This window comes from Eucalyptus grandis, chromosome 3 (assembly GCF_016545825.1).
Source record: "Eucalyptus grandis isolate ANBG69807.140 chromosome 3, ASM1654582v1, whole genome shotgun sequence".
Lineage (NCBI taxonomy): Eukaryota > Viridiplantae > Streptophyta > Magnoliopsida > Myrtales > Myrtaceae > Eucalyptus > Eucalyptus grandis.
Genome location: NC_052614.1, coordinates 48558603 through 48583267, shown reverse-complemented (window position 1 = coordinate 48583267; position 24665 = coordinate 48558603). Strand labels below are relative to the sequence as shown.

At 37.6% G+C, this 24665-nt stretch overlaps 2 protein-coding genes across 2 annotated transcripts; both read right to left on the bottom strand.

The window, feature by feature from the left end:
• Positions 1–7241: 7241 nt before the first annotated feature.
• LOC120291904 (protein SUPPRESSOR OF npr1-1, CONSTITUTIVE 1-like) lies at positions 7242–8420 on the bottom strand. Its single transcript, XM_039309708.1, has 2 exons — positions 8060–8420; positions 7242–7300 (listed from the first exon to the last, which is right to left on the bottom strand). The coding sequence occupies exons 1-2, from the start codon at positions 8418–8420 to the stop codon at positions 7242–7244; spliced, it is 420 nt and encodes a 139-aa protein (XP_039165642.1).
• An 8310-nt stretch (positions 8421–16730) lies between these two features.
• LOC104431302 (TMV resistance protein N-like) lies at positions 16731–23908 on the bottom strand. The gene is made up of 8 exons (XM_039309707.1): positions 23824–23908; positions 23412–23682; positions 23082–23305; positions 19378–19485; positions 19009–19286; positions 18427–18935; positions 17530–17811; positions 16731–16820 (listed from the first exon to the last, which is right to left on the bottom strand). The coding sequence occupies exons 1-8, from the start codon at positions 23880–23882 to the stop codon at positions 16731–16733; spliced, it is 1821 nt and encodes a 606-aa protein (XP_039165641.1). The 5' UTR covers positions 23883–23908.
• Between the last annotated feature and the right edge of the window lie 757 nt (positions 23909–24665).

Genomic DNA, 24665 nt, shown 5'->3' with positions numbered 1-24665 from the left:
AATAGATTTTTTTCGGAATTTTTAAAATTTTTAAAAAATGAAATTTTGATTTTTTAAATATGGAAATAGAGACCCGATCCGGCCGAGGTCGCCAGGCCCTCACACGAGGCCGGGCCCGATGTGCGGGTCCATCCGGCTCAAAAGTGAGGCCCCACGGAAAAACAAAAAGGACATTATGGGCCAGGTTCGAGTATGGGACTGGACCCGTGAAGGCGCGGGCCTAATTCTCGTGGCTCGTGTCCAAACTAAGGTCAGTTTGGTGATAAAAAGACATGCTTCAAATGGGCTTACAAGTTAGGCCTATTTTAATTAAAAATTCAAGCCCACTCTTTTCCTAAAGCAAACACTAAGCCCGTTATTGAAGCCCTCTTTCAATTAGTCAATCCAAGCCCGAAAACACCAACCCGATTATAATTAGAACTGCGCCCACCTGCCTTAAAACTCATTTCGCTCCCATCGCTTGCTTCGACACGCCTTCTCCAGCACGCCCAGAAACCAACGACGTCCATTAAACTCAGAACAACGAAATGCCAATGATCCTATATTAATCAAGAATCACTCGATCCTCCGACGACCACCGTCGGCTACTGGAACATCTTCATGAGCGATCTACGTGTGACACACCGACTCGAGGCCAAGCGTGGCCCGACCTTGATGCCTCCGTTAGTCGAAGTCCAGCGACACACGGTTGTCATCGCCAAGCCGACTTCCGCCCCAGTAAATGTTATCCCTCCACGAACTTGTCACGGCGCAAACAAAGGATGCACGAAACGACCTATATTTCCCGAAGCAAATCAAACTCCGAGAAAAGTTTGCGGATCTAGTTGAGGCATTTTCACAAACAGTGACGTGCAACACGGGTAATGGAGTTTCGACTCGAACGAGACTCGAACCGCGGCGGGTTCTCGACGGAAGACAAGCGCGAGACGGATGACAACAGAAAGCATAGGACCGACGGGGGCGAGATCACGTGAACCCGGACGACCACGAGCTCCCGGCTGGTGTGGTCAAAACAAGACAATAGCGAGCCGAGGATCGCCCGTACGGTTAGAGGATGTCGCTGGGAGAGGTTGTCAAACGGGTCCACGCGTGGCTGAGGTGTTTGGAGCTCTCACTATCTCTCGGTCGCCCTTTCTCCGGAAAAAAAAAATAAAAAGGAAAGAAAAATAAAACGCTCTCTCCTCGTCCGTTTCTCAAGCTTTCGAACGAACCCCTTTTTGGCTCGACATCCTCTTTCTCTTTTCAAGACCACTTGGAGGCGCACATGGCTTCGCCATTGCCGCCTGCGTGGCCGATTGATCCCTCACCCTTGAATCGTCTTTGTGGCCTACTCTGTTTGTCTTGCGATCTACTTATTTACATTGCTCTGTAGGCGTGGGCCAGCTAGCGCGGGGGAAAAGAAAAAAGATAAAAAAGGGGGGGTAGGCCCGGCTTTGGCCCGACCCCACTCCCTTTTTAAATAATAATAATTTGTTAAAAGATTGTTGTAAATTTTAATACTAGTAATGCAAATGCTCCTAATATCTATATGCAACATTGCATTTTAGCAAATTTTGCAATTATTCTACCACTCAAGCACTTTACTTTCCTTTTTTCTTTTACAAGCGGTACACTTTTTTAACCACAATAATTAACTTTTCTGGTGATGTGTTGATGCGGTGGACACATGATAGTGATAGGTGAACATGTGTGATGACATGGCATTTGAAAAATTGGCTACATATTCACCACATCAGCATTTTGATGGAAGATTTTCAATTTGTGCAGAATCCAGCCAAAATGCATCATTAGATTAAAAAAAAAAAAGGTAAAGTTTCCTGCTCTTAATGAAAGAAATTAGAATCCAATGACTTGATTGCTAATACACTAAAGATCAGTAAACATCCATTAAATTTATCTTGAAATTCCTAAAGATATTTGTTGCTAGAAAATTTATCTTAGTGAAAATTTGGAAATTCATATATCGAAGGGCAATCAGCTTCAATTTCCCCATTATTATTCTTGATGAACAATCATCACATTGAAAACAAACATTCTAAAAGTATGAAACTGCAATTTCACGTATGGTTATTGCATTCTATGGTTATTGCATTCTAAGTAATCCAAGTCTCACGTAGAGTTAAATTCATGAACATCGAGAACCAAAACGTTCTCGGGATTGAAAGCATTAGTAATATCTCTTAAGCAAAAGACACAATAATGACAAACTACGCGGAGGCTGGTGGAAATATTGCTTGAGGGAAACGACAGATGTGTCTGGAAAATCTAAAATTAACTAGATTCATGAGACCATGAACAATTTGGATGCTAGATGCACCAAAACAAAGATCAATAAAAAGAAGCTTAGGTGACCGTCAAATTTGTTAGTGGTCCCTAAAAAAAAAAAAAAAAATTGAACATGGGAGAGAGAACAAATTGTCATGGGCAATTTAGAAATAACTGAGATGAATGTACTCCAAGATCCTCATATGATATCATCTCCCAATTTCATCAAAGATTTTCCATCTGACCCATGAACTTGGAATGGAAACCTCAAAGACCTATGGTGGTCCAATAGTATCAGGTAACTTTTTATAGATGAGTTGTCCATCCTAATTAATTTCAATGCCTTTAGATCTCCAATTGAATTAGGCATATCAACTATCTTTAAACGTTGCGAATCCAACTCAACCAACGACTCTAATTTTCCCAACTGAGTATGGAAGCTCCTTTCTTTTGTTGTAGAGGGCCTACATGAACAACGTCGTAGGAAGCTCAATTAACCCTCTAGTTGAGTTTGAAAGCTCTATGTCCAGATAGAGCTTATAAAGACAAATGTGAAAGTTCCACTGACCCTCCAATAAAGCATGGGAGTTTCATTGATATTCTCTTTTATATAGATACACTGACCTTGCAATAAAGCTCGAAAGGATTAGAATTGTGAACTAATTTCATTTACGAAATGAAATATATAGATCCTCTAAAGAGTCAAAATAGAATGCAGTTGTACAAAATTTTATGACATAGAAAGCAAATTCATTCTTTTTCTCTTTCACATTGAACCAAAAGAAGCCTTCAGGAGTTCCATCTTATAATTGCCTTGCTCTTACTAGCCTTGGCAATAACCTTAAGAACTTTTTCTTCGGGGCTGCGAAAATGCACAATGAAAGGCGGTTTATTTTAGTCCGACAAACATTTAAAATGCATAATGAAGGATATCAAAATGACGTTCTATTTGTTGATTTGATGTCTTAAACAAGTAAAAGTATTAAAAAAAATCATAAACTTATTGCATTTGTATCAATTTAATCTTAAATGTTTCAATTGGATCAATTTACTCCAAAACACTTTTACATTGATACCAATTCAATTCATTTGGTTAATTTTGGCCGCCCAACACTAATGTGAATGTCGATCGGTGGCTAGACATTGACATGGCAATTTTAAATAATTTTTTATTTTTCACATTTATATTGATTTTTTTTCTTTTTCCTTTTTCTTTTCTCTCTTCCTCCTCCTTGGACTTTCCTTGTAGTGGTTGGCAAGCCACCCTCACCAGCCATTGGCCTCACCCAGATTTGGGCAAAGTTGCCTTGCTAGCGGCCTTGGCCGAGGTCAGGCGAGGGCTATGACCCTTGTCGACGGTTGGGGAGGGCTTCCTCGCCAATGGACGAGGAGGGCTTCATGGCCCTTGCCTTGTGGTCGGCGAGTCTCATTGAAGGCTCGCTCAAGGCTTGCTAGCCACTACGAGGAAAATCCAATGAGGAAAAAGAGAGAAAGGAAAAGGAAAAAGAAAAAAGAAAGAAAAAAATGAAAAAGAAAAAGAATAAAAAAATTCAAAAAAATTCAAAAAAATTTAAAATTATTAAAAAAAATTTCATGTCTGCGTCCCACCACTAGTTGGCATCCACATTAGTGTGGGCAGGCCAAAATGGCCGAATGACCTGAATTGGTACCGATGTGAAAATATTTATGATTAAATTGGTCAAATTGAAAAGTTTAGTACTGAATATGTACAATTGTAATAAGTTTATGATTTTTTTTTGTACTTTTTCTGCTCAAACAAATTGTAGATTGAAGATTTTTAACTCATTGCATAAAAAACTGAAAAAGTATATGATATCTTGGTTATTGAGAAAATAAATAAAATAGCTATTTGCATAAAAATCACATAGGTGTGGCCGACGATGCTAAGAACCCAAAACTTTATGGTGGTGTTTAACATGAGATAAGTGGAGTTCCATCATATGGCAACGTAAAAAATAACCGAACCCTTATAAGTGATATGTTTACTTTCAATGCAAGATTGAAATATTTTGGCTATCGCGGGATAACTCCTCACATACCTAATCATATTTTGGATACGTGCAATAGAATCACGTACCATAGTTAAGTCATCTCTCACAATCAAATTTAATTGCGCATTTCATGTGTAAAACACTATCATCTAATATCAACAACATTTATTCGGAAAGTTTTTCCCTCAAATAGCCAATTATAACATTGTTCGAATTAGCATTATTTACAATGATTGTGAACACTTTTTTTTTTCCTATTTCTCACTCCCGTATACATTTCTCCACAATTTTCTCAATTTCCTTACCCTTAGAACTATGCATCACCACAAAATTGATCATTCTTTTATGTAACTTTCAATTTTCATTAATAAAATGTGTAATGAGACACAAAAAATTCAGATTTTGAATGGAATTCTATGTATCAGTCGTGAGTGCGATCCTAGAATTAATCTTTCCAAAATAAGTCTTCAAACAAGTTCTTTCACAGAAATACAACTTCATGCAATCTTTTGTCACTGTGAAATGTGATAAATGTTTAAAGAGAGGTTGTAACTCACTGAAAAATTCACGAAATCCAACATACTCAACTAAGGAAAAAATGTTGTTCATTAAGGATGATGAACTGAGCAAGCATTTGTCTACGACATTCTTGATTAAACGATCATGTTGATAAGACGCTACCATTATTAGAATCTCCCCCTTCCTTGCCAGCTATGTCTACATTACGTGATGCAATGAATTTATACCTCTTATCTACATTACGAGGAAACTTCTTGCACATGGTCAAGTGCTTTGTTCTTGTAGAAGTACCGTTAGCAACACAATACTTAAGCACATACTCACAATAAATACACTTCACTTAATATGTTCTTCTATCCTTATCATTGATTATCGCATAATGATTCCAGCATTCAGATGTATATTTCTGATCAGAATGAGGAAAACGAGAATTAAGTACTTTATTTGTGATGCTCGTGGTAGGAGATAACTCTTCTTCATTTTCATCGCCAGAAAATTCCAATTCTGTGATTGGATTCATCTCCTCACTTCCCTCCATCTTTATTAACGTGTTATCTTGATACATTAACTTCACACTACACAACAATAATAAAATATAGTTAGAAATTTCAAATAAAGAGCAAACTAGAAATAAAACACCACAATGAAACCATTTATTTCAATGCAACTCATATAATGATACCAATAATTTAGTTCATTGCTACTCTTTGTACTGTATATGCTAAACATGAATACTTGCAATTACTGGAACTTCTAAGAATCAAACGTCTATAAAGTGCCCACTATTAGCTCCTTTATACACGGAAAACTACAAAAAGAATCAGACAAAAAGAAAATTATCAACCCAGTAAAGATGAATGGAATATAGAGGCCATAAAAAATAAATTCAAACATAGTACCATTATAAACCTCATCTAAACCGACAAGTAATAGATGCAAAACAGGAGATGCTCAGCAATACATCCTTTTTCACAACTCAGTCTATCCCTATTCCTCTTATGTTTTCAATATAATCCTACATGTACACTGCTGTTACACCTTCTGCTATTTGGCAAATCATCAATCTAATGTTTAAAGCTTCTAAAAAATCATCTCATAGATTGCATTTGTGTTGAACTTGGAGAAAATGTGAAGCCATTTTCCCAAACATCATTGGCTCAAGGTTTATTTGATTAAAGCAAATATCATTTGGTTGCTTTAGCTTCACCAATTCCTTAGGTTAATCACCACTAGCAATAGCCCCCAAGAGAGCGTTGATGAGCAAAGGCAACACCACGGTTGGGTAAATTAGATTGGGTCAAGGTCAACAAGGGGTCAAATCAAGGTCAACGGTCAGGTCCCAAGTCAGGTTAGGTTGATCTGCGACCCTGATGGTTGACATCATTCCTAGCGTGTGCACACGCGCTAGTCATCGCCACGTGCAGTCGAGCATGCGAGCACATGGTAGCGTGTCTTCAACGTGTGCCAACTCCTAGCGATGCATGGCTGCTCATGGAGGCACGTGCAACCTCCCTTGGTGGTGTGTCGGCTATGGTTTTGCTCAATTTGTAATTAAAACTGATTTTATTGAACAAAAAATTACGAAAATAGGGCAAAAAACTATGCATTTGTGTTCTAATCTATGGATGCTCTAATACCAAATGTAAGACGCGAGAGTGCAACCCAAGATGTCCATAGCTAGAATCAAGAATGCATATAAATAAATAAAGAGATTAACGAACTTGATTTGGACCATCATTATTGATGCGGAATAGCGATGATCCAAACTCATGAATTTCTTCTATATGCCATTTGAATCACTAGCTCAACGAGACGGCTCCTTACCTTAGCGCTTAATAAACACTCCTTTGTGAGTATAATTGTGTATATTAAGGTTAAATGAGAAACTTGAGTATTATTTATAGAGTTTCCAACCATGTCCTCTCATTACGGGTCGGGCTCAACTTGGCCCACACTAGCTAGCCCCATATTATACTAATTAAGAAATCTTCTATCTCACATTAAATCAACCCCGTAAAATGGTAAATTATAATATCAATTAATGTAACTCACACTTGGAAAACTCTTACAATTAAATCAGGCAAATCAACTATCTTTAAGAGTTGTCAATCCAACTCTACCAATGATTCAAATTTTCCCAACTATGTATGGAGCTCCTTTTCTTTTATTGCAAAGCACACTTGTAAATCTTGACGTATAAGCTTAACTAACCCTCTAATAAAGCGTGGGAGTTCACTGATATACTTGTTCATACATATTAGTTAACCTTGTAAATAATGCACATAACCATTAGCAGCGTAAACCAATTTCATTAACACATGAAATATCTAGATCCTCCAAACAATAGAATCAGAATGGAGTTGGCGAGAATTTCATTTCATTGATAGCAAACACATTCACCTTTACTTTGACAACCGACCAAAAGAAGCCTTCAAGAGTCAACATCTAACAATTTCCTTGCCTTATAAACCTCTTCAGTAACCGATTGAAGTACTTCTTCGTAGCTGCAGCAACGCACAAATGAAGGACAGCTCATTTTAGTTGGACAGACAGAAATTTAAAGGATTTCAAGATGAAGGATAAGGATACCACACCGTTACAACTTTCGTATGGCGTTTACTTGAGTGTCATAACTTTTTTTTCAACCACATAAGTTTCATAACTTCTAAAAAAGTTTACTTGAGTATCATTGTTTTCAATTAATCATCCTTTTTTTTTTTTAAAGTTCACGCAGGTTTCAAAAATACGATGTGGCATAGCATTTATGGTGCACATTTTTAAAAAGTTACAGCACTAAAATAATCGGTTGAAAAGTTGTATGGCACTCAAATAATCAGAAAGAAAGTTATGACATTCAAGTGAGCACTATATATAAGTTATGGTATTTAAGTGAGTGCCATACGAAAGTTACAGCCCTTGTGGTGCTCTTTTCCCTTAAATTCATGATCTAACCGTTGATTTGATTTCTCAAACACTTGTAACCTGAAGATCTTTAACTCCGAAAATATATATATGTATGTGTGTATGTATGTATGTGTGCGGCCGTAATAGTATGCAATTTCGTTCTATTCGACCATGGAGTTCCTCCAAATACTACAGACAAGAAGGATCCGCTTCTTATTCTATAAAATTGAATTTGCTTGAGTGGACAATTTGTATGCAAAAGGGTTGCATTGCAGTAACTTTGAAATTCTTGAGTGTTGGGAGAGTTCAATTGAATGACTTGTTTACCTCATGATTTAGTGGCGAAAGAGCAGATTTACCTGTTGTTTTTAAGACGAAACCCCTCAATGCTGCGACCTTAATGAGGGCCTCTTTCCATGACTTCGTTTCATCATGGTTGAAGTTCGCCTGGTGCTTGTCTAGGTCGCTTTTGTATAAATCAGTTTTTAGCTTAACATCATCAATCTCCACATCATAGAAAATGGGGAGGATTCTTCTTTTCCCCTTTGATTCTGATGTGCATTTAACCATGTGAGCAAGTATGCGGAGACACCAATGACTGGAAGCATAGTTTCTAGAGAAGATGGGTATGTAGATATTAGAATTAGCGAGTGCTTGTAGAATCTTTTCCCCAGTCTCTTCATTGGACCTCAAGTCATCATTATCACTGTAAACAGACATTTGCTTCCAAAGCATCCGAGAGTGAAGATAACTGACAATACTATGATGAGTGTCTGGTCCTTAAAACTTAGGAACACATCGGTTATAGGCAATCTGTGGGAAAACCAAGTCGATCTCGAGATATTCAACAATCTTTCCAGGATAGTGCGGCCACGACTACAAAACACCCAGCTTTCTAAGCCCTCGATGCCCTCAATGGGTCTTAAATTTGGACAAGCTTCTAGCTCTAGATGTTGTAGCTGACCCAACTTGGATAAATTGGGTAACTGTCCTATTAAATCACAACTGGAAAGGAGGAGGTACTGCAAATTTTCTAGTTCCGACAAACCTTGAATCTCAACTAGCCTGTTCAAGCCCTTTAGTTCCAAGCGCTCCAGACTTCTCAAGAGTGACAGACCAGGTATTTTCTCAAGGCATTCACATCTTATTATGTACAGTTTCCTCAGATGTATTAGACCTAGTGTGACCGGCAGGCGTGATATTGGACATTCAATTACATGCAGAACTCTCAAATTTAATAAGTTGGAAAAATGTGGCAGTGGACTAATGCTTTTGAGTTTCAAGTCCGACAAATGAGATGGAAGCTGATAGCACGGTTGCTCCCTCATCAAAGCTGCTTTAAGTTTTGAGTCATAGTCCCGCCTAGTAGAGTGATGTCTACGTCTCAAATTGCTGAATCTATATAATTCCAGTTGTTCTAAATCGGTGATGCTTGGGGTGAGGGACAACAGAGAAGTCCATAGCTTGAACCACAAGGAATTTCAAACTTGATGGAAGAGACGGCACTTGTTGAAGGTCAATTGAACCTACATCAAGTTTTGGAGATGGAGACGACTTATCTCTGGAGGCAGTCTAGAAACACTAGTAAATGCTAAGATCAATGTCTTCAAATGAAATAGCTTCCCAATTTCCTCCAAGTTCTTATCTGTCAGATCCCAGGCTTTGTGGGCATCTAAAACTTCAAGCATCTCCAGTCCTCCAATAGTATGGGGAAACTCCTTTATCTTCGTTCTACTTAGTGCCAACACCCTTAGTTTCTTTTAAGTTTCCGATCAGATTAGGTAGTTCAACTATGCCTGAGTTTGATATATCCAGCTCTTCCAACATTTTTAATTCCCCAATTGAGCTTGGAAGTTCCTTTATCCCCACGCACTCGCGTAAAGTTAAGCATGTAATATTCATCGCCCCTCCAATTGAGTCTGGAAGTCGGCACATTTTGGGGTGCAGGCTTAATCTAAGACTCAACAAAGATTTCAAGTTGCCAAATCTCTCCGGAAGCTTCAAGGGTTGAAAATTTTCAGGCATGATGATATGCTTCAAAGATTGTAGAGAACTAACTTCTTCAGGCAACTCCTAAAGAGAACCACACCCTTTGACATTCAAAGTCTCTAGGAGTTGAAGCTTAGAAATGGAGGGGTGAATTGCGATTAAGTTGGAACATCAAGCAAGTACTAATGTCTCCAAAGACGTGAAATTAGAGAAGTCAGGTGTCCTCGTCAACTTTGTGCAATCCGTTAAATCCAAAATTTTTAATTTTTAGTCATCTGTAGGAAAAGACAATGTGGAGTTAAAAAAGAACGAAACACATCGATCATCCTATATTTTTTTACAGAGTAAATATTATCATTCTTATAATTCAATATACTCTCTCATTTACTTGCAATTGGCGCAACTAGGTCAATGTAATTGAAAATTATTTCCTTTTTATAAATTTACTGCTCGTATCTAAACCTTAGTGGTGGAATAGTAAGTTAGTAGTAAAATTCATAAGCTACTAGAGATTTATAGTGATAAAACAGTTTGTTTGTAGAATATCACTGGTAATCGACACCACTAGTAAACTATATAAGCAATTAATTCAAATTCTACAAATGAAAAACCCGCTCATTTGTACAAAAACGAAAGGCTGTTTATAATCTACTAGGGCAGCCTGGTAAATCAATCATCTCGTCAGTCATTTTCTGACTCGCAAGCTTAAGTACTTGTAAAATCAAAATAAATCTAACATTTTACTGTGATTTTATAGTACGATAGTTTTTTCTGTTCATAAGTTGCAATCGTCAACCAATACTACTAGTAAAGTGTATAAGCAATCCATAATCAACCAGCAAAAGATAGTTCGTAGTCTAAAAGAGTATTTCAACTTGATTAATCAATTAATATATTTGTATGTTACTGAAAAATAAAACTTGGTACTCGGTAAAATCGAAGCAATGGCCATTATCTACTAACCATTTACGATGGAAACTGGTACTTTGTTTGTTAAAGTATCTACGCAAATCATAATCTACTAATTAATGAAGGGGTTCACTTGTGATATTCAAAAACAATTGGTAATCCGCTTTTAGGTTTGATGATGGTAAAATTGTTATTTTGTTGATAACTTATTGAACTAAAAATTTGCCAATCAGTTCTTACTTATCAACAAGATTTCGAACTCACCATCTATCATTCAAATTTTACAATGCGCAAACTAGTTTTTGTTTCGGTATTGAATTAATAGAAATCTGCTCGCAAATTGCCATTGAAGTTTACATCTTCCCATGTTTTAAGTGTGAAAAAGAGCAAGATTACAGATGAATGCTATTGAAGAAGATGATTGATACCATGTGAAGAAGAGCAAGATTACAGATGAATGCTATTGAAGAAGATGATTCCTTATTCTCTTCTGTATTATGGTGTATTCACCTCAAAAATACAGAGCACCTTTTCAATGGAGTATTCTCCTCTCTGTTCTCTCATAGACGGTTACAATGAATCAATATTTGAAGAAGAAGTCGCTCTTTATCTATATACAACAGAAGCTTAATGAAAAAACCGAATGCTAGCTGTCAACGTAAAGACTTTAAACAGAAAAGAACTTATTTCACAAAGGCTAAGCTAACAGAATTAACTGCCTCTCTTTTCCTTCTGGAAATTGTTCACGTGATGTCTTTTCTTCACCGACTTATCTTCACCGTCTTATGTAGATACACAGCTGGCCTTATTTGACAGCATTACTGGTTACACAATTGCGAATTCTACTTCTTCCAAGCTTCTCCAATGACAGCCATAGACTTGTCTTGAGTGCAGTCTAACTTCTCTGTTTCAAGCTTCCTCTCTGTTCCGAGCTTCAAAGAATGAATGTTCTTAACATCCCCCCTCAAATTGGGAGGGGATGAAAATCCCATGCCCAATTTGGTACGAAGATTAATATGAACAAAACGTGTCAAAGGTTTTGTAAAAATATCTGCAAGTTGAAGATGGCTAGGAACATAACTAATACGGAGAGATCCGAGGAGACTTTCTCCCGAACAAAATGGAAGTCTACCTCTATATGTTTGGTTCGGGCATGAAGAATTGGATTGGCTGTAAGAGATATAGCAGACTTATTGTCACAAAATAGGAGAGTAGGAGACAGAAGAGATATACCAATATCACGCAAAACAAAAGCAATCCAAGTAAGATCAGCTGAAGTAGATGCAAGAGCTCGGTATTCGGCTTACGTGGAAGAACGAGAAAGCTTGTTGGTTGTTTCTTAGCTGACCAGGAAAGGAGATTTGATCCAAGATATGTACGGTAGCCGGTTGTGGATCGCCCGGGTGTCGCACACCCAGCCTGTGTCAAAGCATCGAGAAGCCATAGAGAGCTGTGGAGCTACGTGAATGAAGAAAAAGACCAAGATGAGTAGTGCCTTTGACATAGCGAAGTACTCTTTTTAATCGATGAAGATCCGCAATTGTTGGATGCTGCAATTTTTGGCACAAGGTATTTGTTGCATAAGCAAGATCAGGTCGAGTAATTGTTAAGTATTGAAGCCCTCCCACAAGGCTTCTATACTCAAGAGGGTTCGAGAGCAAAGTAGTATCATCTGTCATAGGAGTTACTCGAAGTGGAAGAGGAGTTGATACAGGCTTACAGCTGGTCATATGAGCTCTTGTTAATAGATCAATGGCATATTTGGTTTGACAGAGAAATAGATCATAAGGAGAGCGTTTGACTTCAATGCCGAGAAAGTAGTGAAGATGGCCCAAATCTTTCATGTGAAAGTGACGGCTCGATAACTCAATCAAAGTGGTTAGTAAGCGAAAGTGAGCTTCCTGTCGAACTATGTCATCAACATATAGTAGTAGTAGAAGCGTATGCGGGCAGTGAAGCACGAAGAGAGACGGGTCAGCGGTACTACGAAGAAACCATTCTCCAGGAGAAAGTTGCTAAATTTGTCAAACCATGCTCGTGGTGCTTGACGAAGGCCATATAGGGATTTCTTAAGTAAACATACACAATGAGATTGTTGAGGATCAACAAAACCAGGGGGCTGCTCCATGTAAACTGTTTCATTCAACGTACCATGGAGAAAAGCATTTTTAACATCTAGCTGGTGTATAGTCCACTTCTTCATTATTGCAACAGAAAGGACTATCCGAATAGTGGCATGCTTGATGACTGGACTAAATGTTTCAGTAAAATCAACCCCTGCTTCTTGATGAAATCCCTTTGCAACTAAACGAGCTTTTAATCTTTCTAGACTGCCATTAGGTGTTAGTTTAGTTTTAAACACCCACTTACAGCCTATAACATGCATCTGCTTTGTTCTAGGAACTAAGAGCCATGTCTGATTCTCATACAAGGCATCCATTTCCTCCTTCATGGCTTGATACCATCCTTTATCAGCTAAGGCTGTTTTGACTGATTTTGGTTCCAAAGGTACTTTATAGTCAGCCAAATATGCATATTTGGGGTTAGGTTTGATGATACCAGACTTCAATCGAGTTTGCATATAATGGACGGGAGAAGTACTGGAAGAAGTGGCTGTTAAGTCCGGTTGAACTTGATTAAAGATAAGCTCTCTGACTCGGCAATTTGAGATAGAGCATCTTGTTGCTCAGCAGCAATCGAGTCCGACATTGCTTGAGGAGAAGTTGATATATGTGGAACACCCTCATATTGTGATATATGAGTGCGATCGATTATTCTGAAGGAGGTAGTTGAAATCTTTGTTGTATGATTAGTGGAAGGGTTGTCCACGAGGTTGTATTTGTGGAATCAAGAAGATTAACCACATCTGCCCATTGATTATACAAAGTTGTGTGCGATCATAGTCGGATATTACCTTCCTTTTAAATGGAAAGAAGGTTTCATCAAAGACCACATGGCGACTAACATAAATTCGGCCATTAGTAGGTACAAGGCAACGATACCCCTTATGCCTTTCACTATAGCGAGAGAAAAACACAAGTGAGAGATCTAGGGTCGAACTTGTGTTGAGCATAGGATCGAAGACACGGGTAACAAGCACACCCAAACACCTTGAGATGGTCATAGCTAGGCTGCTTATTAAAAAGTCTGGAATAAGGAGAAGCCATTTGTAATTTCGGTGTAGGAAGAATGTTGACAATATAGTTGGCTGTTATGAAGGAATCTACCCAGAATTTCAAAGGAACTCGAGAATGATACATCATGGCTAACCCCAACTCGACTATATGGCGATGTTTCCTCTCTGCAATTCCATTACGTTACGGGTGTATGAGGGCAAGACGGACTACGCTTTATGCCACAATTCTGTAAATGACTTTGAAACCTTTTACTAGTAAACTCTCCTCCACCATCACAATGAAACATTTTGATTTGATGATCAAACTGTTTCTCGACTAGTTTACGAAACATGACAAAGATGTCATAAAGTCGGACTTGACTTCATTGGATAGACCAGTTTGTAGCGAGAAAAAGTATCTACAAATATGACATAATACTGAAAGTTCTGTGAAGATTTCATTGGTGAGGGACCCCAGATGTCACAATGTATCTTTTCTAATGGTATAGTAGATGTAGAGTCTGATAATGGGAAAGGTAAGGCTGCACTTTTTGCAACTTGACAGCTGCTACAAATGGATTCAGACTTTGTATTACAGGAAATCAAGTCTTTATTCTGCAAATGCTTTACTATATTGAAGTTTGCGTGGGCCAATCTTTGATGCCACATCTCGCCGTTATTGCTCTGTGTCTTCGAGTAAAGTATGCTGCTGTAGTTTGAGGATCCACACAGTAAAGTCCTCTAAGTTTCCTTCCAAGCATCTCTGTCTTGTTGGTTTGGTTGTCCTTTATATAGACACCAATTTTATCAAAAATAAAAGAACAGGGATAGTCATCTGTCAGTTTTGAAACAGAGAGGAGGTTCTTTTTGATTTCAGGCACAATCAAGACATCATTTAGGGGTAACGTGTTATTTTCTGTATTCAACTGAGTATTACCAGTATAAGTAATAGGTAAACAAGAGCCATTACCTATCATAACTGTGTCATTTCCAGTATATCGAGTAGAGTTGAGAAGAATACCAGGATCAGCACTAATATGTGCTGTTGCTCCGGAATCAGGATACCACTCACTTCCTCTTGGATCCTCTAGATGAAGCTGCTGCCAAAGCGGTTGGAATTTCTTCAGCCGATAAGAGTTATCGAAATGATACCAGCAAAGAGCATCGTGTCCTGGTCTTTTACAAATCTGACATTCTAACCGGATGCTTTCTGTTGGTTTCTCATTTTGCACATGTTTCTGTGGCATCAAGACTTGAGTCGGATAGGATTTAGTGTCTTGATACCTTTGTGAATAACTGGCATATGGACGAAACCCCTGTCCAGGACTAGAATAATCAATCCTCTGCTTGAATTGTTGATCAGTTCGTTCCTGATTCAAATTGTTTGGTCTGTAGTACTGATTTCTTCCTGAGTATCCATAACTCCGGCCTGCATTATTCATTGCACGGCTTCGACCAAAAAAAAGCGTCCTCCTCTGTTGCCACCTCTTTGACTTCCAAAACTTGAAGTCGAAAGCTGTATTCTCTTTCAGAATTTCCTTTCGGTTGTGTTTCAGAACTTCTTTGTCCCAAGTAAGCCAGATTAGGGTTAAATTGATTCATCGAATATGTCTTTAATCTTGTTTCAAATCGTTCAAGCTGTGCTATCACTTCATCATAATCTGGCTGGGGTTTCAAACAGTAGATAGTAGTTCTGAAATTCTCATACTCAGGCCCTAAACCCTCAAGAACACCAAACATTTTAGTTATCTCATCTATAGGTTTTCCAATCGCATTGACTGATCACAAATGGACTTATACTCCCTCGGATAAACGAAGCGCTCTATCTCGTTTTGACATGCCTGTAACTTTCCTCTTAGTTCAAACTCTCGAGCTACCGATTTCTGAGTAAAACGATTAAGAAGGGTCTGCCATACCTCATAAGAAGTTTCTAAACCAATAATCAAGCTCAGAATATTCTCGAGATACGGCTCACCGATCCGGGATGAAACTAAGCGATCAGTCCTTGTCCAATCGTATAATCTGGATTTATGACTTCTGTTTCACAATCTTGGTTTCAGTGTTTAGGATTCGAGGAGGTGAAGATATTTCACCATTGATGAAACCGAAGAGTTCTTGACTTCGAAGGAAACTGTGAAGCGTGCTTGCCACAATAGGAAATTATCTTCAGCAAGTTTAATCGTGACAAAATTGGAGATGTTAACATGTATTGGAAATGGATACTTCGTGTCCTTCCTGCCATTGCTGCACTTTCAGAGATTTTTGATGACAGAAATCGATTTTGTGACTCAAAACGGGATTACTGTTGATCGAGATGATGATCTGTTCGTGATACCAGCAAGGTTCAGATCTTACCGAGGGGAACAGAAGAATCAAACGCAAGATTCTTGTGAGAACTTTCAGTAAATCAGTACACGAAGATGATCAACAGCTACTTTGATCTGCTGCGATCATTGAAATCCAGATACCTTTGATTTGATTTCACGAACAATTGTGTGTTTCGTGAAACATCTTTTCAATCTAGATGATCGATAACTGCTCTGATACCATGTGAAAAAGAGCAAGATTACAGATGAATGCTATTGAAGAAGATGATTGATACCATGTGAAGAAGAGCAAGATTACAGATGAATGCTATTGAAGAAGATGATTCCTTATTCTCTTCGTATTATGGTGTATTCACCTCAAAAATACAGAGCACCTTTTCAATGGAGTATTCTCCTCTCTGTTCTCTCATAGATGGATTTACAATGAATCAATATTTGAAGAAGAAGTCGCTCTTTATCTATATACAACAGAAGCTTAATGAAAAAACCGAATGCTAGCTGTCAACGTAAAGACTTTAAACAGAAAAGAACTTATTTCACAAAGGCTAAGCTAACAGAATTAACTGCCTCTCTTTTCCTTCTGGAAATTGTTCACGTGATGTCTTTTCTTCACCGACTTATCTTCACCGTCTTATGTAGATACACAGCTGGCCTTATTTGACAGCATTACTGGTTACACAATTGCGAATTCTACTTCTTCCAAGCTTCTCCAATGACAGCCATAGACTTGTCTTCAGTACAGTCTAACTTCTCTGTTTCAAGCTTCCTCTCTGTTCCGAGCTTCAAAGAACGAATGTTCTTAACATTAAGAGCGTTACACATAAAACTATATTTCGAGTCTAGAATTGGGCACTTCTATATATTCCTCACTCGTGCATCTTCATGGTGTAGAGTCATAATTAAGTTACTATAAGGAAAATTGTAATGCATCATAAAAAGAAACTTACGATGTCACAATAATTCATCATGATCGAGTTTTAAAAGTGTGAAGAATAAAATAGAAAGAGACAGGATGAATATAAAAGTATATAAGACCCGTTAGAAAAGAGACTTCAACAAGCCATAAAGCATCCAAACTCCAAACTCCAAAGTACGTAAATCTTTGAATTCCTCAAACCAAGGCGATAATGGATGCTTGAATAATACTATGGACCGGTGAGCACAGCTAATGATTCTTGCTAGCACCGATTTTACGCGTATCATATTTTTCTGTGCCTCGATTACTAAAGCAGTCTGTAATGAATGGACGAATTATAGTACAACAATGATGTTCCGCGCGTAATATCATTTGCTGGGATGATATGCTGATGCCATTTGATTCTATAGTTTCCTCTCATTTGATTTTCAAATGTGTTTAGTTGTTAGTAGTCGACTCTAGAAGTTAGACTAGCACAAAAAATTTTAGATCAAGGCAGAACGCCACTTGTGTACCATGCTTAAATGATCCGTAAACATGGAAAGAAGGTGAACAGAGCAAGGTATATAGTACCTGCATTTGACTCCATCCACCCCAGTCATCTTGGATATTGCTTCTTGAAAGGTCTAGCACAACCAAATTAGGAAAATGAAAACTCTTTGCATAAAATTCCTTATGCGTAATTTCCCAAGAAAACCATCTTAGCTCCAAAAGAAGGTTCTTGAAGTTGCCCAAAATATCGATGCCTTTCATTCGAAAGAACCTTAGATTTGGTAGAGCAACTAATTCTTTAGATTCAATGCTATGGCTGCAGCCATCGGAAGTCATGCTTAGTGCTTCCACATCTTCATTTCTCTGCACATGACAAACTCGATATTGAGCATGCAACATACGTTTTACAGAGCTACAACAGAGATGGCTCAAAAGCATGGTCAAACAATTTCTGTCATGGTTGAACTCGCCACATGCGCTTTCTCGAACTATGGCAAACTCTTTTTCTCGACAAGTGGTTGTTTCCTCCTCTTCTGCATCAACTAATTTTCGAGTATGAAGGTATCAAATTTTCGATTTCTACTTTTCAGGAAATATAATTCAACATATTAATTAAAAAATTCTTCTTCGTTTATTCTGAAAATATCTGAGTGAAAATAATCTAAAAATTTCTTGATAAAGCAAGTTTTTTCATTTCACCTGGATCACACGTAAACTGTTCTTAGTTTTTTCAAAAATTCACTGGAACCAAGAAAATAAAGCAAACCTTCGGGCAATCTCTTTTGGTTCCCCTTCAAACTTTGAGACCCTTGACCGAAGGTTTGACCGAAGATGTGACCCCGACGAGACAAAAGCGACGGAAAACAAAGCTATCTTTTTGGATGCATATTTCAATCAAATTGCTGGTTTAAATGGGAAAGAAAAATTCAAAGAATTTCTTGCTCCAAATATTTTCAAACATATGCAGTTCCCGTTTACCTTTTTTCCTTCCAGTAGTTTCAGGGCATCCTTGGGAATCCACACCCTACAAAACTTGCGAGGATATATTTGAAGAACAATGTACCTTCCAAAGTCTCGAACTTGATCATGCATCCAAAATCTATTGTCCTCTTTAATTTTGATAAAGGACCTTTGAGATAGAACCCTCATTGCAATGCTGGGAAAGTATCCACAATCCTTCCACATGATAACCGGATATGTTTTGTCGGTAGTGATGAAAAAGCAAGCAATATCCAAAAATATTTCTTGGTGCTTATCCTCTAATCTTTCATAACTTATCATTAATGTATCTTGGACATCCTTAAAAGGACCTTCCTTTAACTTCTTTAGTGTCTCGTCCCATACTTCTCTTTTATCTGAATGCTCCAAATCTTTGCCCCAGTCAAAAAGATTGGACCCTATCACCGCGACGGCCAAGGGAAGCATGCCCCTTTGTATGAACAATTTCTGTTGAGAGAGCACCATATTCTTCTGGAGCGGAGTCACTTCTGAATGCATGCTTATAAAACAAATGAAGTGCTAAATCAAATCTCATTCCACAAACTTCATAACACAAGATACCTTCAGGTTGGTTGAGGACCTCTTTACTAAATACGCCCACTTGAGCCATCAGGACGCTTTCATCTCTAGTTGTGATAATGATTCTGCTGCCAGAACAAAACCAATCGGATTTTCCGGCTAAATTTTTGAGTTGCTCTTTCTTGTCTAGATCATCAAGTACAATAAGTACTTCTTTGTTACTCAATGCTTGTTTTATCATATTGATTCCATCATCACCATCTTTAATTTTGTTAGCAATCCCATGACTGGTCAAATCGATAAGAGCTTTTTCTGCAATTCTAAAAGACCACCATGAGATTGTGATGATGCTCGAACATCTTCAAGGAAACTAGAGCGTTCAAAGTGGGAAATTAATTTGTTGAACATGACTTTGGCAAGAGTTGTTTTCCAACACCACCCATGCCATCGATACCAACAAAACGTACACCACCGGAGCGAACATCCAACAACTCCATAATGGCTTCCATCGAGCGGTATCTTCAACCAAATGTTCAGTCACAATCTTGCATTTTGAATTAAGCTTACGGGAAACCTCTTCTACAATCAATTCAATTTGTTCTCCTTGGCTGCAGCAAAGCATGAAAACTTTGTTTCATTCAAAGACATGATAGACAACGGGACTCAGGGAACATGTAGATACATAACTCTACGCATGGAAATTATGCATTATAATCAGTTGAACAGGAAATTTTCAGGTGTAGGTTGGGTTTGACACTTTTTTCTATGGGTTTGAGAAAACATTTTTCACTCACACCTCATTAACTTCTAATCTAATGCCACATCGATATAGTTTGAGATTTTGGATACACAAAGTTTCTTCCAAAGAAAATTCCCCTCCGGAAGAGCCTTCTTTCAGTCCATTAGGGCCACACTTCTTTTTGTGCATGGAGATGCTTTTCACACACACACAACATTTAAAGAGGGCCAATTCTTAAAAAAACCTAAAAATTTTGGTCAAATTCCAAATTTGCCCTGAACTTTTTTCTCTCATAAAAATCCCCAAACTTTAGATCAAGTCCTAAATCTGCCTTAAACTTTTTTTTTTTTTGTCTTGGAAAAAACCTCAAACTTTAGGTTTAGTCCCAAATCTGCCCCAAACTTTCTTTTTGTGTCAGAAAAAACTCAAAACTTTAGATCCAATCCCAAATCTATCCCAATTTTTTTTTGTCAAAAAGAAAATCATCAATTTTTACTATAGTCCTAAATTTGCCCCCGTTGGCCCTTTGTCCAAAAGTCGCAGTTAGTAGTTCTTAATTTTTTTTTAATCCAAGAATGATTTTATTTTGGAAATAATTTTTCATGTCGCCTTGTCGATGTGTATTTGTTATCGATGTGGAAATGCCACTTTAAATTGGGACTGGACCATAGGATAGATTTAAGAATATACTTAAAGTTGATTTTTTCTTATACAAACAGAAGGTAAAACTCCAAATTTGGTACACCCATCAATTATCATGTATCATTTAATTCAATAATTTGATAGTAAAATTTAATGAAAACTAACGGAGGGTGGTCAAAAAATTAGTTTGTGGTAAATTTGTTATATGTCTATTAGTTCGAGATTTTTTGTGGTATTAACTCTTTTTTTTTAGACAAAAGAAAATTCGGGGTAGATTTGAGACTAGACTTAAAGTTTAGGGTTTTTCTGAGAAAAAGAAAAGTTTGAGCTCTCCGGGGTTTGCTTGTTGGCTGTCGGCTTACGAGATTCCATGGGTTACCAAAAAAAAAAGTTTACCACTGCCCAAAGCGCAGCTGGTTCGGGCTCTCTCCCCCTCACGAAGGGGAGAAGTTTGAATCCCAGAGGCGTTGTTAAGGATTCTTACCTGGAGTACTGTGGTGGTGGGTCCTATAGTTGCTCTCCCAGGGTTTGTTCTCCGGTTGTTGGCTTACGAGATTCCTTGGGTTACCAAAAAAAAAAAGAAGAAAAGTTTGGGGTAGACTTGAGACTGGACCTAAAGTTTGGGATTTTTATGAGACAAAAAAAAAAAAGTTTGGGATTTTTATGAGACAAAAAAAAAGAAGGTTTGGAGTAGATTCGAAATTGAACCTAAAGTTTGGGATTTATTTTGTAATTGGCCCAAACTACATATCATGATTTAACAGTTGTGAAAATTTAATAGTTTCGAGCCAAAAAAGTGTAAAAACTTGTTCAAGGCAAGATTATATATATGTTGAGGTTTGTGAGAGCGCAAAACTCAAAATTCATGGTATTATTGTCCTCTGATTTGACGTGTCCACTTTTTCCCTTGTCTTTTTGTTTTCCCTACTTTCTCTTTTTCCAAAGGGGATAAGATAAGTTGTTGGTGATTTGTTGGTACATGACAATCACAACATGTAATACAAGAGATAGGACGAGTAGGGTGGAGTTGGGTCCCGCGAGTATTTGCTAAAGCCTGGCTACTCAGGCTCACATTTGTGAAGGCGTACTTCCCAAAGGTTGATGGAAGAGGCAAGATGGTAATCACCACATGACCGACATGGCCATAAAGCAACTTAACTCAAACATAGTTAATATTAACCATCATTGTGTATTTTCTTTTTGTTTTTTCAGCACCACATCTTTCCTCCTTTTGGGGCCCGGGGGGGGAGGAACTCCAAAAAATTGAAAAAAAAAAAACCCTAAATTTTAGGTCCAATTTCGAATATGTCCTGATTTTTTTGTCTCATTAAAAACTCGAAATTTTAGGTCCAATCTCAAACATACCCCAAACTTTTCCTTTTTTTCAAAAGAAACCCTAAACTTTAAGTATAGTCCCAAATTTGCCTCGAATTTTGTTTTGTCTAAAAAAAAAAAAAAAAAAGAGTTAATATCACAAAAGATCCCGCATTGGTAGAGATGTAACAAATTTAACATAAACTAATTTTTTGAAAATCTTACGTCAATTTCTATTAAATTTTATTATCAAATTGCTGAGTTAGATGACACGTGTCAATTAACAAGTATACCAATTTGGGGTTTTACCCTCTGTTTGTACAATAAAAAAAAACAACTCTTAATATATTCTCAAATCTATCTCATAGTCCAGTCCCAACTTAAAGTGGCATTTCCACATCGATAAAAAATACACATCGGTAAAGTGACGTGGAAAATTATTTCCAAAATAAAACTGTTCTAGGATATAAAAAAATTAAGAACTACTAATCGTGACTTTTGGGCAGAGCGCTAATGGTGGCAAATTTAGGAATATAGTAAAAATTGATTATTTAAATTGGGGTAGATTTGGGAGTGGACCTAAAGTTTTGAGTTTTTTTTTTTTTTTTTGAGATAAGAGAAAGGTATGGAGGCAGATTTGGGACTAAACCTAAAGTTTGGAATTTTTTTTAAACAAAAAAAAAAAAACGTTTAGGGCAGATTTAGGACTGGACCTAAAGTTTAGGGTTTTTTTTTTTTTTTGGAATTAGCTCTTTAAAAGATGTGTGTGTGTTCAATTTCTTCATACTATGTCAATATTCCTTTTCATTAAAGAATAATTATAATATTTCATAATAAGGAAATTTTGTAAAATCTTTTACATGTCCCTTTTCTGCATAGATGTATCGCATGTTCACTTTTATAATGTTAATTATGCACTTTTTATAAATAAAAAATCTAATCATGTCTTGGTATAATTTTAAAATTGCATTACTCCTATTAATCAAACAATTTTACATGAGTTTTTATTGTACAAAATTGATGATTACCACCAGAGGTGAAAAATACAGAAAATCGCAAGATTTCTACTATACTTATTGTGGTAATACGGTTAAGTAAAATAATTGATTTAGTGAAAAATACGATTAAGTAAAAAGTTTGTCTTACCTATCTCGTCATATTGGCTTAGCCCAACATGAACTGAAAAAATGCCTTGTTTGGGTTGGGTTTGACTCGATTTGTGGTGCTTTAAAAAAATAGGCATTTTCTATTTTCTATTATGGGTTCTCGGCTGTTTTGGTCTAGCTTTCATTAACTTCTAATGCAAATCTTACATAAAAATGTCAAAATGCTTTATGTTTGGGAATTTCGAGGGACGAACTTTCATTCAATGAAATGTAAATACTGTGCATATTAACCATAAAAAGTACAGGAAATTTACCCTTTGCCTTTAAGATCCCATCCCTTCATACTTGCAACCTCAAGAAGGGCATCTTCCCACCGCTTCAATTCATCGGAGCGAAACTTCTTCTGGTGCTCGGACATGGCTTTTTTATACAACTTGGTTTTGAGCTTAACATCATCAATATTCACGTCGTAGAAGATGGGAAGTATTTCTTTCTTCCCATTAGATGTTGACGTGCATTTTACCATGTGCGCAATCTCCTGGAGACACCATTTACTATTAGCGTAACCCTTAGACAAGATAGGTATGTAAATTTGAGACTTGTCAAGTGCTTTCGAAAAACCTCCATCAATTTTTTTTTTCGACCTTGAGTTCTTCGTTGTCGTAGAAAATGCAGATTCCCGCATTTCTCAAGCCATTGTAGAGGCAACTGGTGAATCCATTGCGAGTATCCGGTCCCCGGAAGCTCAAGAACACATCGTACTCTTCGTTAGATGCATTGTCGGTTCTCAAGGTTGACTCTGAGTCCCTCCTTAATGCCTCCTCCTCTTCTCCAGACCCATCGTCCAGTCTCAAGGTTGACTCCGAGCCCCTATTTCTCCTCGAGTTCGTGATACAAAAATTACAGACTTGTAACCTGATCCAGACATAATAAAATAAGGAAAGTAATTGCACAAGCATGCTGAATTGTATTAAACATGTACAGGAGCAAAGTTTTATTTTATTGTGCATTATCTGTAAACAAGAGATCGAAAAGAAGTGGAATTAGAGCACTTACACTCTCGCTACAGCCAAAGCGACCATGGTGATTAGAGCCTGACCTCCATTGGAGTCCATCTGTGGGCCGATCCTCTCAGCTCTATTCACCCAGAGCGGTTCTCCGTTCTGTAAAGATGGCTAATTGGGCCGGTTCAGCAAAGGAAGATCGACGCCGTGAAGAGAAGGAGGGCAGTCAACGTGGGGAGGTTGAGGGCTACTTTCTGGGAAATATAAGGAAGTCGCCAAAAATCAGAACACGAAGTCGCGCGGAGACCGAGAGGGGTCAAAAAAGGCGGGCGGAGTAAACTTCTATGTCCTGGTGGAAAATTTAAAGGTCAATATGACAAGATCGTGTGCGCGGCACGTGGTCCACCACTAGCGTAATTAAAGAACAGGTAATTGAAAATTAAGAAAGAAGAAATCTGACTAACAACCAAAAAAAAAAATCTCATTGACACGTTTTTCTTAAATGAAACTTCTCGCCATTTTTTAATATTTGAAGAAATATTTCAGCTTTGGCAAGAACGTGAAAGAGGTTGATTTTTGCTTGTTTTAAGCCAAAATAAATAGGCTGAGGTGAGTTTTTTTGACTTTTCAGCCACAAAAAGTTTAAAAGAGTTTCCACATGCTTTTCATTTTGAGTTAATACTCTGAAAAATCTCAAACTGATAATAAAGTAGGGACTAGTGATATATATCTTGCTTCTATCATTGGGAATAAGGTAATGATAGAGAGATGTGTATAGAGTAAGACATCACACCTTCATTTGGATCCACCCAACTCAGTAATTTTTAGTATTGCTATTGGAAAGGTCGAGCACCACCAATTTGCTGAAGTGAAAATTTTCCACCTGGAAAGTCA